Raw genomic sequence first — 15,648 nt, forward strand, 5'->3', positions numbered from 1 at the left:
ATTTACAAGGATGAGAAGGCTATAAAACCTCCCTTGAGCCACTCACAGTTCATTTCAAGGCCAAGAACGCCCCCAAAATCTGTTTCTAATTTTACAGAAATCTTTTGAAATTTGGCACGGTATTCAAAAGTCCGTGGAAAGAAAAAAAAAAAACCTTGTCCTAGCTTCAGCTTCCAACTCTGAAGACAGACTTGCTGCTTTTCAACGGTTTTCACAGATCCGGTGACCCACGCTGTGAAGTCAGCTAACTTTCAGAAACATCTGGAAAAATGAAGGTTAGTATATGCAGCCGCAGGTATTGCTAAAGAATGAGGACTGGCTGGGTTGAGCTCGATCAAAGTTTTCTATTGTTTAGAAGGTAAGGATTTGTACATAAGTATGCACTTCCTGGAGTGGGTTGGGAGGGGGAGATTGTGCTGAATATATTGTGGAAACATTTGTCCTGGCTGAGCTGGACAAATTCCAGCAATTATAGCCAGATCAGTGGAAAACAATCAAAAGCTTTGTGGGGAGTGAGAAATAGGATTTAGGTATAAACAAAATCTTGCCATTTCTACCACTTAGCAGAAACTGTGTATCTCTCAATTTTCTTTATTTTATGTAGATATGGTTAAAAATTGTATTTGGAATTGCCACCTCTGCTGTGCTTGCTTTGTTGGTGATGTGCATTGTCTTACGTCCTTCAAGAGGTAAGAATCTTCTCTGGTTTGCTCTCTCTCTGCTTAGGATAGCTCGGAAAGTGCACTAATTCATGGTCGCAAGTGATCGAACCTTTCCTAAGTGCTTATTTCACAAAGTAAGTCTGTTATTTCTAAGAAGACATGTAAGCTCACAGAGATGTTGTTGAGTAACCAGAAATACTGAGGAATTTAAGGCATGAGTAGGAAGGGATTTCCAGTATTACTTCAGCAATAGAAAAACCTAAGCACTATTCCGTATCACCCCCCCACACACACCCGCCAACAATATATGCTAAGTTACAAGTTTGGACAGGCCTTTAGAGAAAATATTTTTAACTAACATTGCTTTTCATTATTGGATTGGCTTATGGAAAGTAAAGTAAGAACGGAAAAGTCAAAACAGAGCCTATGGTGTCTTGTATTATGAATCGTTCTAAAAATTTAGGGAGGCAGTGGAAAATAGATGTCACAAGAATAGCTGTATAGAAAAGGTGAAATTGTTGCTCTGGATCCAGTAGCAATGAAAAATCAGATTAGAAGACTATCAACAAGTGAGCATTATGTTTAGTGAAAAATCGATCTTTTTAAAAGATTAACATTGATCTCAATTTGCTGTACATTGGAAAATACTGTGAACTGACATTGAGACTAGTCTGAATTTAAATTAAGACTCTGTCTACAAATAATCCAGTGATATTAGGGGAATAGGAATAGGTTTTTATGAAACAATTGACAAAGAGAAGCTCAAATTCTAAAACAGGAAAAAATCACAATACCAGGTCTTGAGCCTGGGGAACTCGGGAAAGGAAAAAGTTTGTACTAATAAATATTAAAAGCTTGTGATAGCTAAGGTGGGAAATTGTTTTGGTTACAGATTAACTGACAATAAATGAAGACCAATGGTAAACCTTTAACTAAAAAAAAGGATCTGTAGCTTTTAAAAAAATGAAATAAAGAAAAATATTTTGAAAAATTCAAAATGCTACTGGGATTTTCACAGAATTACAAAATGAAGAAGTTAATCAACATGATGAAAGCAGTGTTCTTAGGTCTTCAGGGTTAATCTTTAGTCCTTATCTCTGCTATCTGCTGGCACTTGATTATTCTTAGGCTGCTGAGATGTGTGTGTGTGCATCCATATTTTTCAAATGTTCTTTTTCAAATTAATTTTTTTTTCAGACCAGTGTTTTTTCTCAAAGGTTTTGGGCCATATTAATTGTCAGATGGTGGATTGGGTCCAAGTGACCTGTTTAATGCTAATCCGTTCAAAATTCACTTCTTATTTTGGAAGAAATTCACCAATACTTGAAATCAACACTTTGCTCCCTCAAAATTTAATGTTCTGAGAACAAAAGTGTGAGGATATTATTGTGAACTAGCCGCCATGTCACAGGCAAGATTGGACTGCCTTGACACCTTGCAGTTTAAGCCATAATTTTTAATAACAAACATACTATAGTTATATATTTATAAAAAGTATACAACACATAGACATTTGTGTAGTTGTATATGATCTCAATCCTTACCTTCTTTCCAAGGTTAGACATGTATATTATGCAAATAAATATATGTTATAAACTACATATATATTTGTCTTATCATTTATAACATAGTTTTCCATTTCAACCAACAAGATTAGTCTCAAAGCAAAGAAACTTCTTGAAAGAGTGAAATAATCAAATTAAACTTTAGATGAAATTTTATTACTCATTCAGCAACAGAAAAATCACAAAAAAGCTGAGTACTGTGTCTTTTACATCCATGATACCATTCTCTTTCTATTCTAAGTTGGCTGAAGAACTTCTCAGAATTGCCACCTCAATAACTTGTACTTGGGATGATTCGTTGCCTCACTTTTCTGAGCAGGACCAGGTTTGAAATCTTCCTTCCCCCCGAGTCGGTGTATAGGCAGACCTGATGTTAAGCACATCCTTATGACCTCCCTCCTGTCTTCTCACCTCACTCTTTAATCATCCCAGATCCAGAACTTGTCTCTCACGTCTGCCCAGTGCCTGGTGAGAATAGCACCTAAGGTAATAAGGCAGGAGTAAGCGAGAAGGAGGAATTGAGAATCCAATGCCAAGTAAGCTTCCAGTTAGCCTTCTCAAACTTCCTCAGAAATCCCATTACCTCACTTTGGCCTCAGGTGCCCTCGTATTCTTAGCCCAGGATTTCTGTGCCAGTATAAGAACAGTCTTCCTTTGAGAAACTTAAACACCCACTTAAGAAACATTGGCTCACTTATTTATTTATTACTGAATTGAGTCCCACCAATGACCTGCCCAGCATTGTGCCAGTTGCTGGGGAAACAAAGATGCAGAGGTCTAGATTTCTTTCTGAAATGCAAAGTAAAAACCCAGTGTGGATGCATAGTCATACCACCAGAGGGGAAAGGAGAGAGAGAAGGGCTTTTCCACACAGGGAGAAGGTCCCAGGTACACCAACCTCAGTTCTAAAAGAGCTTTGGAGTAATTAGGCAGGAATTTAGGAACAAATAGAAAATGTGGTAGTGAAATGATAACGATGCATTCAGATCACTCACATAATAATAAAAATAAGGGATAACATTTTTGGAAACTTTCAAAATTTCCCATTTTTATTTTCACCAAATGAAAAACCCATATGAGTCTCTATCCCTTAGTCCAAGGCTATTCCCCTTGGCCTGACTCCCCTTCCAATGATGCCCTTCCAAGTCCCCTGCCTCTATCCTTTTCTCTCTTCTTCCCAAGCATTGCTCCACTTCCCTCTGAAGATGCAATGAGGCTAAGAATGGAAACTAACCACCACACCTTCCCCCCATTTTTGCCAACCCGAAAGACAAATGCACAGACCTTGTTACAAGAGATTTCAGGATATTAACACAAACCCATAAAAAACTAGAATTGAAAAGTGGCAGAGGCTCTATAATTCCAAAAGTAAATTCTATATGGCCTTGCTTTGTGATTTGCAGTCTCAGAATCCTGCACCTGAATTTGTGAAAATCATGTGTGAAAGGAAAGGTGGGCATGAACTTTCCGTCCCCTAAACTTCTACTGAGTGTAGAATTCCCTACATGATAATGATCAAAGTGATCTATAAATATTTCTTGCTTATGATTATAACATAGAGTAGCTACTGAAATAGTGACAGCTAGAATTTTATTGTGTTCTCCATTCTAATATACATATAACACAAAGATGGCAAGTAAGTCATTAATGTATTCCAATTTCAACAGTGTTCTCAGTTCTGAGAGTAGGGAGTCTTTACCCCTGGGTACCATTCCTGTTCCTATCCATCACCTCCTTGAATGAAAAACAAATATTTTCCAGAAGCTTCTGTGTGAAATGCACTCATCTAGGACACTAGTAGCATTGACACAAAAGTAAAAAGAAAAAATAAACAAGATAAAGGAAGTGGGAAATGGGGATGGGAAAAAAAACCTTGAAGAACAGAAAGAAAGAGGGGGAATGCAGTGTGGAGAAATTAGAAGCTCTCCTGGGCAGTGCCTCCGGGATCTCTCAGAGAAAGGAGAACCACTGGAAGTCCAGCCTCAGGTATCTCTGAAATCCTCACTCTACCTTTGAACATTTTGTCCTTTTTTGTTGTTGTTGTTTTGGGTTTGCAGTATTTTGTGTAAATTTGTATTAGTTTATAATTTTTAAAAATCAGAAGATTTCACATAAAAATCTTAGATTTTTTTTTTTTACTCCACTTTATATAGTAGATCTGGCAACACCAGGCCCATAGTAATCATTAGTTGAAAAGTAGGTGCTTTCTTTAGATGGGCAATGCATTCTCCAGTCTGCCACAGACCCTACAACATTGCATCTTCTTGTGCCCAGGATACCATATTCATATTCAATATCTGCCTGACTTCTGAAAACAGTTGGGTTTTTAACCCTTGGACAGAATTAGGCACATGATTCCTCCTAGGATTAAAAATAACAATCTACAGGGAGCCTGGGTGGCTCAGTTGGTTAAGCATCAGACTCTTGGTTTTGGCTCAGGTTTTTATCTCATGGTTCATGAGTTCAAGCCCCACATCGGGCTTCAAGCTAACAACGGAGAGCCTGCTTGGGATTCTCTTTCCCTTTCTCTCTCTGCGCCTTCCTTGCTCACTCTCTGTCTCTCTCTCAAAATAAATAAATAAACCTAAATTTTAAAAAATAACGATCTGTTAAATATGAAAAACCTGTGATTAGTAGTCTACAGTAATCCAATATCCACAATATCCAGTCCATTGTGGCTCCATGACATGTTGATTATTTGTCCAGCAAATATTTGTTAAACACCTTCCAAATAACCACCACTAGTCTAGGGCATGAATGACAAAATATCCACCCTTAAGAAAGAATAGCCTGATAATCAACAAATAAATATACAAGATAGTTCAATTTCTTCAAAGTGTTACCTAGAACAACTAGAGTGAGGACTGTATCAACATGTAGGACTGCCATCACAAACTACCACAGACAGGGTGGCTTCCACAACAGAACTGTATTTGTCACAGCTCTGGTGGCTAGAAGGGCAGGGTCAAGGTACAGACAGGTTGGTTTCTTTGGAAGCATCCCTTCTTTGCTTGTAGATGGCTGCCTTCTGGCTGTGTCCTCACATGGCCTTTCCTCTGTGCACACCTGGTTTAGGTCTGGTTTGGCTTTGGGCTCCACCATTATGATTTTATATAACCTTAATTACGTACCTCTTTAAGGGCACTGTCTCCAAATACAGTCACATCAAGGGTTAGAGCTTCAGTCTTTGAATTTTGGGGGACACAATTCAGTCTGTAATGAAGGTCATCAACGAACCTCCTCTGAGATGATATTTAAGCTGTGACCTTAAGGACAGTGGGGTTACAATCCTCAAGGAACCAAAAAGAGAATGATAGCTGTGAGGTCAAATTGTGTAAACAAGTTAGCACAGGAAAATATGTATATACATATATGTTTACAATTATACACAGACCTATGTAAAATTTACAGTATTTCCTTATTTAGCTAGGCCATGCCTAATATAATTCATTTCAGAAGATATCTGAAGCCATAGACAACTTAGAAAGAACATAAATCAATATTTTGCAAGAGGAAATATAATTTAAGATGTCTGCACTTTAGGCAAAAGTCCACCTTTGGAATTATTACTATTACTACTACTATAACCTCAGTCATCACTGTTTGTAAAATCAGATACATGTGAGACAAAATCGTCTTCAAAGGAAATGTGAATATGTTTTTAGGGCTTGAAATTTTCCCAGTATCAACATTCAGAACTGTGAAACAGACTCCCTCAAACATCTAAGAGTTTTAAGCTTATTTTCACTGTTCTTTTGGAGGAACTATGAGGAAGTCTGAAGAGTTGAGGTAAAGGTTCAGAAAGTTCATGGACATAAAAGAGCTTTTGAGTTGAGTGTAAATAAATCAACTTTGCAGATTATATTTCTGTAATTTGCACTTGGATTTTTAAATCACAGAAGATGAATCTTGGCAAACATTCAATGAGTTTTGCCAAATTCAAAATAATATAGAAAATAATCCGTATTTGGATTAGTCCCATCAGGAGTTTACCTGTCTCTGATTTCCAAAGTGAATTGTGTTAGAACTTATACAAGAACATCTAGTCACAGATATACTTAAAAAAAACATTCTAAAGCTCAAATCAGGTATTTGTATTTTGGGATAAAAGTTTTTAAGAACCAGGAATAGTAAAACTGAGTCTTAAAATATATTGTAATAGTTAGCACAGTAGATACAAATTGAAATAATCAAATACTAATCAGTCTTTTGTTTAAAATTTATTCCCTATTTATACGTTAAGCAAAGAACTTACTTTTTATTTCAGTATCTTTGTGAATTAACAAAAATTATGTAGTAAAAACAAAATAACTGACAACTCTTATTAACCTTTATTTCTATTAATTATAAAAACAATATGATTGCTTAGTATCTAAGTTAAATTTTTTCATAAAGTTTATGGTTTTACACTTGGTAGAAAAACTGATATGATAGACTCTTTAAAGAAACAAGATGGAAAGGCTGTATGTCAAAAAGAATAAGATGACATAGATAAAATAGAAAATTTTCTAGAAAGATATAAACTACCAAAATTTACTCAAGGAAAATCGAAATCTGAGTAGAACTATAAGAACTAAAGAGATTGACTTAGTGATTTTTAAATTCCCAACAAAGTAAACCCCATGCCCATATTGCTTCACTGATAAATGCCACCAAACATTTAAAGAATAAGTATTACCAATCCTCCACAAATTCTTCCAAAAATAGAAAAGAATGCCTCTCAATTCATTTCCAAGGCCAGTATTAGTATGACACCAAACCCCATACAAAGATGTCACAAGAAAACAAGTTATAGACCAATATCTCTGGTCTAGATGAAAAAGTTTTCAACAAAATACTAGCAAACCAAATTTAGTAATATTTAAGGATTATACACCATTACCAAGTGGAATGTATCCCAAGAACACAAGATTGGCTAAACATCCAGAAATCAATTCCTATAGTAAACCATATTAATGAGAAAAAGGACAAACACCACATGATTATCTCAATGGATGCAGAAAAATTTTCAGGAAATTTAGCATCCTTTCATTATAAAAGCACTAGCAAACAAAAGATAGGATGAATTTCCTCTATCTGATAAAGGACACCTACAAAACATTCACAGCTAACATCACAGTGATACTTTCCCCTAAGATCAAGAACAACACAACATGTTTTCTCTCACCACTTATGTTCAATATTTATTGATGGTTATAAGCAGGGCCATTAGGTAAGGGAAGAAAAGTATCCAGACTAGAAAGGCAGAAGTAAAATTATCTCTAGTTGCAGATGACATAATATGGTTTATAGAAAATCTCAAGGACTTCACCAAAAATCTATTCAACTAATAACAACGTCATAAAAGTTGTAAGATACAAGATCAGTATATAAAAATCAATTGTACATTAGCAATAAACATACCTTAGCAATAAACAGTACAAAAAGATCCAAGGAAATGGAAAGACATCCTACATAAACTTTATATAGTTCAGAAAACTAAATATTTTTAAGATGGCAATACTTACTAAATTTATCTACAGATTAAATGTAATTCCTATCCAAATTCCAAATAACTTGCAGAAATTGACAAGCTGAAAACTAAAATTCATATGAAAATGCAAGGGACCCAGAATAGTTATCTTGAAAAAGAACAAAGTTGGAGGAATCATACTTCCTTATTTCAAAACTTAGTAAAAAACTTACATAGCCACAACAGTGTGCTGCCTGCATAAGGACACACATATAGATCCATAGAATACAATTTTGAGTCTAAAACTAAAGCCTTATATATAATATTCATTGATATTTTGCAAGAGTGCCATAACAACTTAATGGGGGAAATATGTCAACAAAAGGTGTTTGGAGAACTGAGTATACACATTAGAATAAAGATATTGGGCTTCTTACCTCACACTATTTGTAAAGATTAACTCACAATGGATCAGAGACTTAATGTAAGAGACAAAACTATGTAAGTCTTAAAACAAAACATAGGAATAAATCTTCATTTTCTTGGATTAGTCAATGGTTTCATAGATACAAGCAACAAAAGGATTAGTACATAAATTGAATTTCATTGAAATTTAATGCTTTGGGGTTACAAAGGATGCCATCAAGAAAGTGAAAATACTACCCACAAGGTGGGGAAAAGGATATTTGCAAATCATGTATCTGATTTGAATCCAGAATAAATAAAGATGTCTTAAAAAATCAATAATAAAAGCAAATAAACCAATTTTTAAAAAGACAAAAGATATACATATCCCCGACCCCAAAAAAAAGGGATGCAAATGACCAGTGGGGACATGAAGAGATGTTCAACATCATTAGTCATTAGAAAAATGTAAATCAAAATCTGGATAAAATACCAGGAATGAAGTTACAGGTGGAGCAATTAGTGTCCATTGTAGTGTACCTAGTGAAAAATGGCATGGTCTTGAGGGTGCAGTAGAAATGGAAAAAAGCAGACTAAGTAGAAAGAGATTTTGGAGACAGAGTCATCAGTTTAGGTGTTGGCAGTGAGGGAAGAGGGAAGTCAAGGATAATTCCCAGGTATTTGAATTGAGGAACTGCATGAATGCTACTGCCGCTAACTTGTAGGAGTCTGGAGGAGCAGCATGGAATTCTTTTAATCTTAGCTCTCAACATATTGATGTTGAAATGCCTGAGAGATGTGCAAGTGGAGATGTTAAGGAGGAGGTTTTTTTCAAGTTTATTTATTTTGAAAGAGAGTGTGTTCATGTACACATATGAGCAGGGAGGGCCAGAGAGAGGGAAAGAGGGCAATGCCAAGCAGGCTCTGCACTGTCAGCACAGAGGCCCACATGGGGCTCGAACCCATGAACCATGAGATCATGACCTGAGCCAAAACCAAGAGTCAGATGCTTAACCATCTGAACCACCCAGGCGCTCCACGGATGAGGTTTAATATACAGGTCTGGAATCCAGAGAATAAATCTAATGCGGGCAGGTGTGGCAGTGGTGGTGGAGGTGAGTCAGCCCAATAATATGTTACAGAATCCTAAAATGAAGTGGCTGAGGAAAGTGGCTCTCCTCAGACCCCAAGATGCCACCCCTAACACCCCAGTAGGTGCCACTCCAAAATCTAAAGCAGATGTTAGCGAAGGATGAGCTGGCAAGGAGACTAGGTGAACCTTCAAAACTAGACAAGGTATGCTTTCACCTTCAAGGTCATCCAAATGGCATTTACTCTTCCTGTGCTTTTGCATTATGTTGACCATAGCCTCCGATCCTCAAAGCTTTACAGGTCATGGGAAAAAATGCCCTAATTAAAATAACATAGCACAATAACGACATAATACACAAACAGACTTTAAAAACTGACAATTCCTTTGACTTATGCTGTTCAGTGTTATTTATGGAGAATATTGTGGAAAATTGCTTTCTAATACTACATTCTTCAGTGAGACAGTAAAATGTTTCTGGTGACCTCTTTGCTTTGACGAAGCTCAAATTGCCTCATTTTCCCTTAACCTATGTTTTAAGGTGTAATTATTCTACGCTTTTGTGTGTGGCTTGGTTCTTGACCTTATTTTTGTGTTTGTTTTGTTCTGTTGTTGTTTTAACATGTGCTTTCACTTTAAATCACAGTATAATAATAAAATGCCAGCCTCTAAGATCAGATAGAGCTGGATCTAAACTCTATCTCTGCTATGTATTAGGCAAGTTACTTTATCTCTCTAATTTCCATTTCCTAATCTGTAAAATGGTGTTAATAATAGTACTTATGTCCTAGAGTTGCTGTAAATATTTAACGGGACCAAATGGGTGTAGTGTACTTAGTACTTACAAGAACCTAGTAAATTATTACTCGTCTAAAACTGCCTCGGTCCTATTTTTTTCAGTCTTTCCTCAAATATAATGTTAGTTTCTGAACAGTATACTTCTCACCCTAGTATTTACTACACTACCCTTGTGGCGCTCACTCCAGAAACAAGCATGACGTGATGTAATGGCTGAAAGTGACGCTTCCTCACCGACAGTTCTCTGCAGAGCCCACGAAGCACAAGTGTGGTGTGCGTGGGAGCCCAGGTCACTTTCCCTGAGGTGACTCATAAGCATTGCTTCCAAATCTAGATCAAAGGCGAGAACAAAATGACCTACTAGCCATTTGTATGCCCACTTAATAAACCATATTTTCTCATTTAGTGTATGATGAATATTACAGCTAACATCAGATGTGTCTGCTCCAACACCTACTCTCAATTTTTCAGGACTGGAAAATTAAATGGCAGAAATAGAAACAGAATCATCATAAAGAATACACAAAGTTTTAAGAGAGAATTAGGAAAATAGTGAATCATTACTTGTGAATCATTTCTGTGAATTGTAATTTCTTGGATTTGTAATTGAAGTAATTTTCAGCTTTGCTTTAATAAGTTGAAAATGCAAATAATTAAAGTACAGTTAATTAGAGTGTTGAGGCCGTGTATGAGCAACTCGTGCTCAAGACGGGCCAAACTGAATTGAAGGGCACTATCAGGATTAGGTGTGAGTCAAGTGACTGTCAGATATGCACAGAAGGGAGCGATGCTTTCAGAATTCATTTGTGCTTCTGCTCAACTGTTTAAAGTTTAAGAATTATGGATGCCAAAACTAAACTTCCAAAATAATCAAAAGTTATATTTCAAAATTAAAATGTTATTTGGAAAAGGGGATGAAAATCTATTTATTCATTCAGCAACTATTAGTGGAATATTTTTCAAGTGACTAGAACTTGTTTAGTGTGAATGATGCCATGGAATTGCACTTTATACTGATTTGCACGCACACATGCACACACGCACACACGCACACACACACACACACACACACACACACCCCTTGCCTTTTCTCCATTCTTCAAGGATCAGCAGAGGGAATGAACCTAAAGAGGAGTCCATTTAGACATAGCCTCAAAAGACAATGAGCAAGAGGATTGCATAGGGACATAACATTAAAGGAGACCATTAACATTTTGAAATCCACCATCAACACTTAGTTGCAGAGTATTTATCTAGGAGGTATGGATTGCTATGCAGATCAGGAATTTATAGGCAAGGAGCAATTCCACTGATAGGCCCAGGAGTACATTGAATCAAGTAGATTCAATAAAATCACTAAATTTGGATTCTTTGCAGAAGCATCAACAGAAGGACTTGGTAAAAAAAATAAAAGCTACCAGGGCCCCGGGCCTAGAGATTCTGAATCAGTAGGTTTGAGACAAGGACTAGGAATCTGTTTTTCAAAAACCACTCCAAATGACACCAAGGACTGAATTTTTATACATTCTGCCAATGAAGACATGTTCAGGTAGAAGATTGTACACATGAAACTCACAACAGGACTAGAGGGTAAAGAGTAAAGCAATGCAAATCTTTAAGGGAGAATTAATAAAAATAAGTTGATAGTATAGTAAAATATGACTATGTTTATGGTCTTTCAAGATATACAAAGAACCAAAGCTTGGATTGGAAATTCTGAGTAGACTTCATGTTTCATTACTCATGTTATGTAACCTAATGCAACTTCTCGGAACAGATACATTAGTCCACTGCAATTATGAACATGTGGTCCTTTTCAGCAGAAAAGAATGCCTGATTTAAATTCTTCCCATTGGATTTGGTAATTCTCTAAGCCCAGCCCGACTCTGGCATAATCACACTTTCTGAGCTGTGACTACACCACAGCTAAGGTTTAAGAGCAGTGGCCTACCCTAAATTTGTGCCATGAATCTTATTTTTACACCAATATTGCTGGCTCCTCTGGATATGTTTTTTGGTGCATCCACTCATCACTTCTTGGGTGCTGGTAGGGCTTATATCATTCTACTAATTAGCAGCCTAATTAATACATGTTTAAAATTGCTTTTCAGATATTTTGAGTCATAATAAGACATATGCAAAGTTCTCTATATAGATCATTGGCATTTAAAGCTACTATGCACACATTTTTAAAAAATGACTACCTAGGGAGTAGTATGTAATACACTTTCATGTAACTTTCCTGAATATTTTGAATTAGAGGTTCTAAAAAAGTAAATAATCCTTAAAATCTTCCTGAGAAATCCAACAAGGATCACCATGATTTTTAAGGATATGAAAAGGAAAATGGGTAGGTATTTTAAAAATAATTTGAAACAGTTGTTCTTCATAAACTTTATATATCCATGTATATGATATTAGTACTAACTGTACTTATGATCACAATTGTGATATTTCAGTTGTGAAGCTGTAAGATGACCAAAATGTTACAAGTACAACTGAGGAACTTCATCATATTAAAATAAAAGTGAACATTAATTGTATATACTAATAGTCTAATCTGAAACTACATTTCCCATCTGTGGTTTTAGCAGATATTCAAAAACAAAACAAAACAAAAACAGTGCCAGTGGTCAAATTAGTTTGGAAAACACTGATCAAGAATATTTATTTGGTAAGCGGTTGGGCAAAATGGGTGAAAGGAAGTGGGAGATACAGGCTTCCAGTGAGAGAATGAATAAGTCTTGGGAGTAGAAGGCACGGCATAAGGAACATAGTCAGTGATATTGTAATAGTGATATAACAGGACAGATGGTAGCTACGCTTGCGGAGAACATAGCATAATGACTGTATAAACTTGTTGAATCACTATGTTGTACACCTGAAACCAATGTAACGTTGTGTCAACTACACTCAAATTTTTAAGAAAGGAAAAAATATTTAAAGAATACAGATAAGTTAATAGCAAAAACTAAGATTTATTCACTGATTACCATGTTTCAAGCATAGAGTTAAATGTTTCATTTCAATTAGCTCACTTAATTTAACCTTCTGCAGAAATGAAAATTAACTGTAGCTATGAATTTTTCAATTAAGCACAATTGCAAGTAAAAAAAATTATATGCAAGGATATTTAAATAGGAAAATCTATTATGTAAGTTATTAGCCAAAATCAAAGCATTACTTATGCTAGACAAAAAAAGTAAATAAATAAAAGTAAATAAATAAACCACCAATGTTATATTTATTTATTGAATTAATATTTTAAAAGTTTTTAATAAAGCAATTATCTAGGGCATTTTCTTGGTATTCACAATAAAGTGATTCACTGAATTGAAAATTTATTCATCTATAGGTTCAAGATTGCGTAGACACAAATTAAATGCATCTCAAAAAGGAAAGTAATTTCCACTGCAAATAGTGTTAGAATTTCCCCTTGACTATATTAGAAACAGATTGCAATTTGCTTTTAGAAGAGTTAAGTAAAACTTAATTAAAATACTTAGCAAGCATTCTAATGTGATTGTAGTAAAATGGTCTCTTATTCATTGAATAGGAATTATAAAATCAGTGGTATAAATTTTACACAAGACCATTTAATTAAATAGAACTTTTATTATGAATAACTATCTGGTTTAGATTCAAGAAGAATGTAAGAAGATGAATATTTTAAAAAACAGAATAACTTTGTGTCATTATTTAGGGTTTACTTGCAAAAGGGTTCACAAGCCACCTGTTGCTCTTATAGCCACAAGAATAATTTTTAGTAAATTAAGAAAAGAATTCAGGGTCCTAATTAAACATATGGAGCATACATACATCAGTGTGAATCAGTTAAAATAGCAGAAGATGATATTATCCAGTTGGTCAATTACCTCTTATCACATGGCAGTGCATTTTTATAATTACAAGGTTATAGAGCATGTTGAGTCTCAAATTTCAAAAGCTAGTGTGGTAGAACTGAAGTATTATCATTATTTTCTAGTCTAGTCCAGTTTTCATAATATTTCAGGTGAGCAACTTATGATGCCAGAGGTTGACTTACCAAAGCCATACAGGAAATTAGTAGAATGATTCTGTAACAAAGGGGGCATAGGTCTCATCCATCCATCCTTCCACTCATCCATCCATCCATCCACCCATCCATCCCTTCTTCATTTCAGGTATTTATCCATTGAACAAGCATTTATGAAATGCCTATTATATTCTAGATACAAAGGATGTGATGGTGAGCAAAACTAGAAAGGTCCCTGAACTTATTGTAACTGCTTGAGAATACGGTAGAAGGTAGAGCAACAATAATAAAATAATCACCCAAAGGGTACCTGGGTGGCTCAGTTAGTTGAGCTTCCAGCTTTGGCTCAGGTCATGATCTCGTGGTTCATGGATTTGAGCCCCGCATCAGGCTGTGTGCTGACAGCTAGCTCAGAGCCTGGAGACTGCTTCGGATTCTGTATCTCCCTCTCTCTCTGGCCCTCCCCTGCTCACTGTGTGTGTGTGTGTGTGTGTGTGTGTGTGTGTCTCTCTCTCTTTCAAAAATAAAACAGTAGAAAAAAATTTTTAATAATCACTCAAATACATACATGATTAAAAATCAAGACAAATATTTTCAGACAAAAGAACATGGTCTATGGTAATTTATAACAAGGAACCAGATCTAACCCAGGGGGTCAGAAGGGGCTTCTCAGAGAAGTACCCTTTATATTAAGCATCCAAACCTGAATGGACGCTATGGGAGGGGAGAAGGTGGAAAGAAGTGCAGAAGTCCCTGAGAAAGAAATGAGTATTTAAAGAACAGATAGCCCAGTGTGTTAGGAATCTAAAAGTAATGACAGAGATGCAAGAAGGGACTGGAGGGCCATCCCAGACCACCTAGGGCCAATAGTTTGGACTAACATTTTTTGTCTTTATCCTAAGAGTAATGGAAAGCTATGACAGTTTAGCAGGAGGATAAAGTTATAACTCTCATCCTTGACAGTTTTATTTTTACATGGGCAAGTACCAGATTCACAAATGCTATTCAAGGTATAGGATATTTTTCTAAGTTTTGGTTCTGTAAGTGATGGCCTGGAGAAGGGGTAGGGTGGGAGGGATAGAGAATGGCAATATGGATATGAAGGAGGACTGGAAGATGGTTGCCATACTATCCATCTGGCGCAGCTGACTGTTTAGGAGCTCTATAATGAATGTGTTCTGAGAATAGAGTCGTGTTTGAAAAACACAATTGTTTTGGAAGATTCAAATGTAGGTGAAATTTTCTGGTGGTTTGTCAGCTACCTTAGGTGAGGTTTTCTATGGAAATCTTCTACTTCTGGAATTTTTAAGATCATTTGTATAGATAATGTGGTTTGGGTTGGGTTTTTTTTTCCTTTCCTACTTTCTCTTTATAAAAATCCCAGTCAGGATAAGAAATTATCTACTTTCATTAATGCATTCTCTCTTGATATGTCTGAAGGTAAGGATTTTGGCTGATCTCTTCTGACCAAATGGGATGTTAAAATATGTCCTTGACAAACCCATAGTAATCCAAGCCAAGCATCTATGACGAAATACAATGAACTGCTTAAAATACAAGGTGTTTTGCTTTTTTTTAAGTTTAATTATTTATGTTGAGAGTGTGTGTGTGCATGTGTGCACACATGCGCAGGGGAGGGCCAGAAAGAGAGAGAAAGAGAG

General features: G+C 35.9%; 1 protein-coding gene across 1 annotated transcript in view; it reads left to right on the forward strand.

The window, feature by feature from the left end:
* Positions 1-598: 598 nt before the first annotated feature.
* The window catches only part of FAP (fibroblast activation protein alpha), a 70,869-nt gene continuing 55,819 nt past the window's right edge, over positions 599-15,648 (forward strand). Inside the window, 1 exon segment of the mRNA XM_029932997.1 lies at positions 599-689. Coding sequence (XP_029788857.1) covers positions 599-689 — 91 coding nt within the window.

Source organism: Suricata suricatta, chromosome 3, assembly GCF_006229205.1.
Source record: "Suricata suricatta isolate VVHF042 chromosome 3, meerkat_22Aug2017_6uvM2_HiC, whole genome shotgun sequence".
Classification (NCBI taxonomy): domain Eukaryota; kingdom Metazoa; phylum Chordata; class Mammalia; order Carnivora; family Herpestidae; genus Suricata; species Suricata suricatta.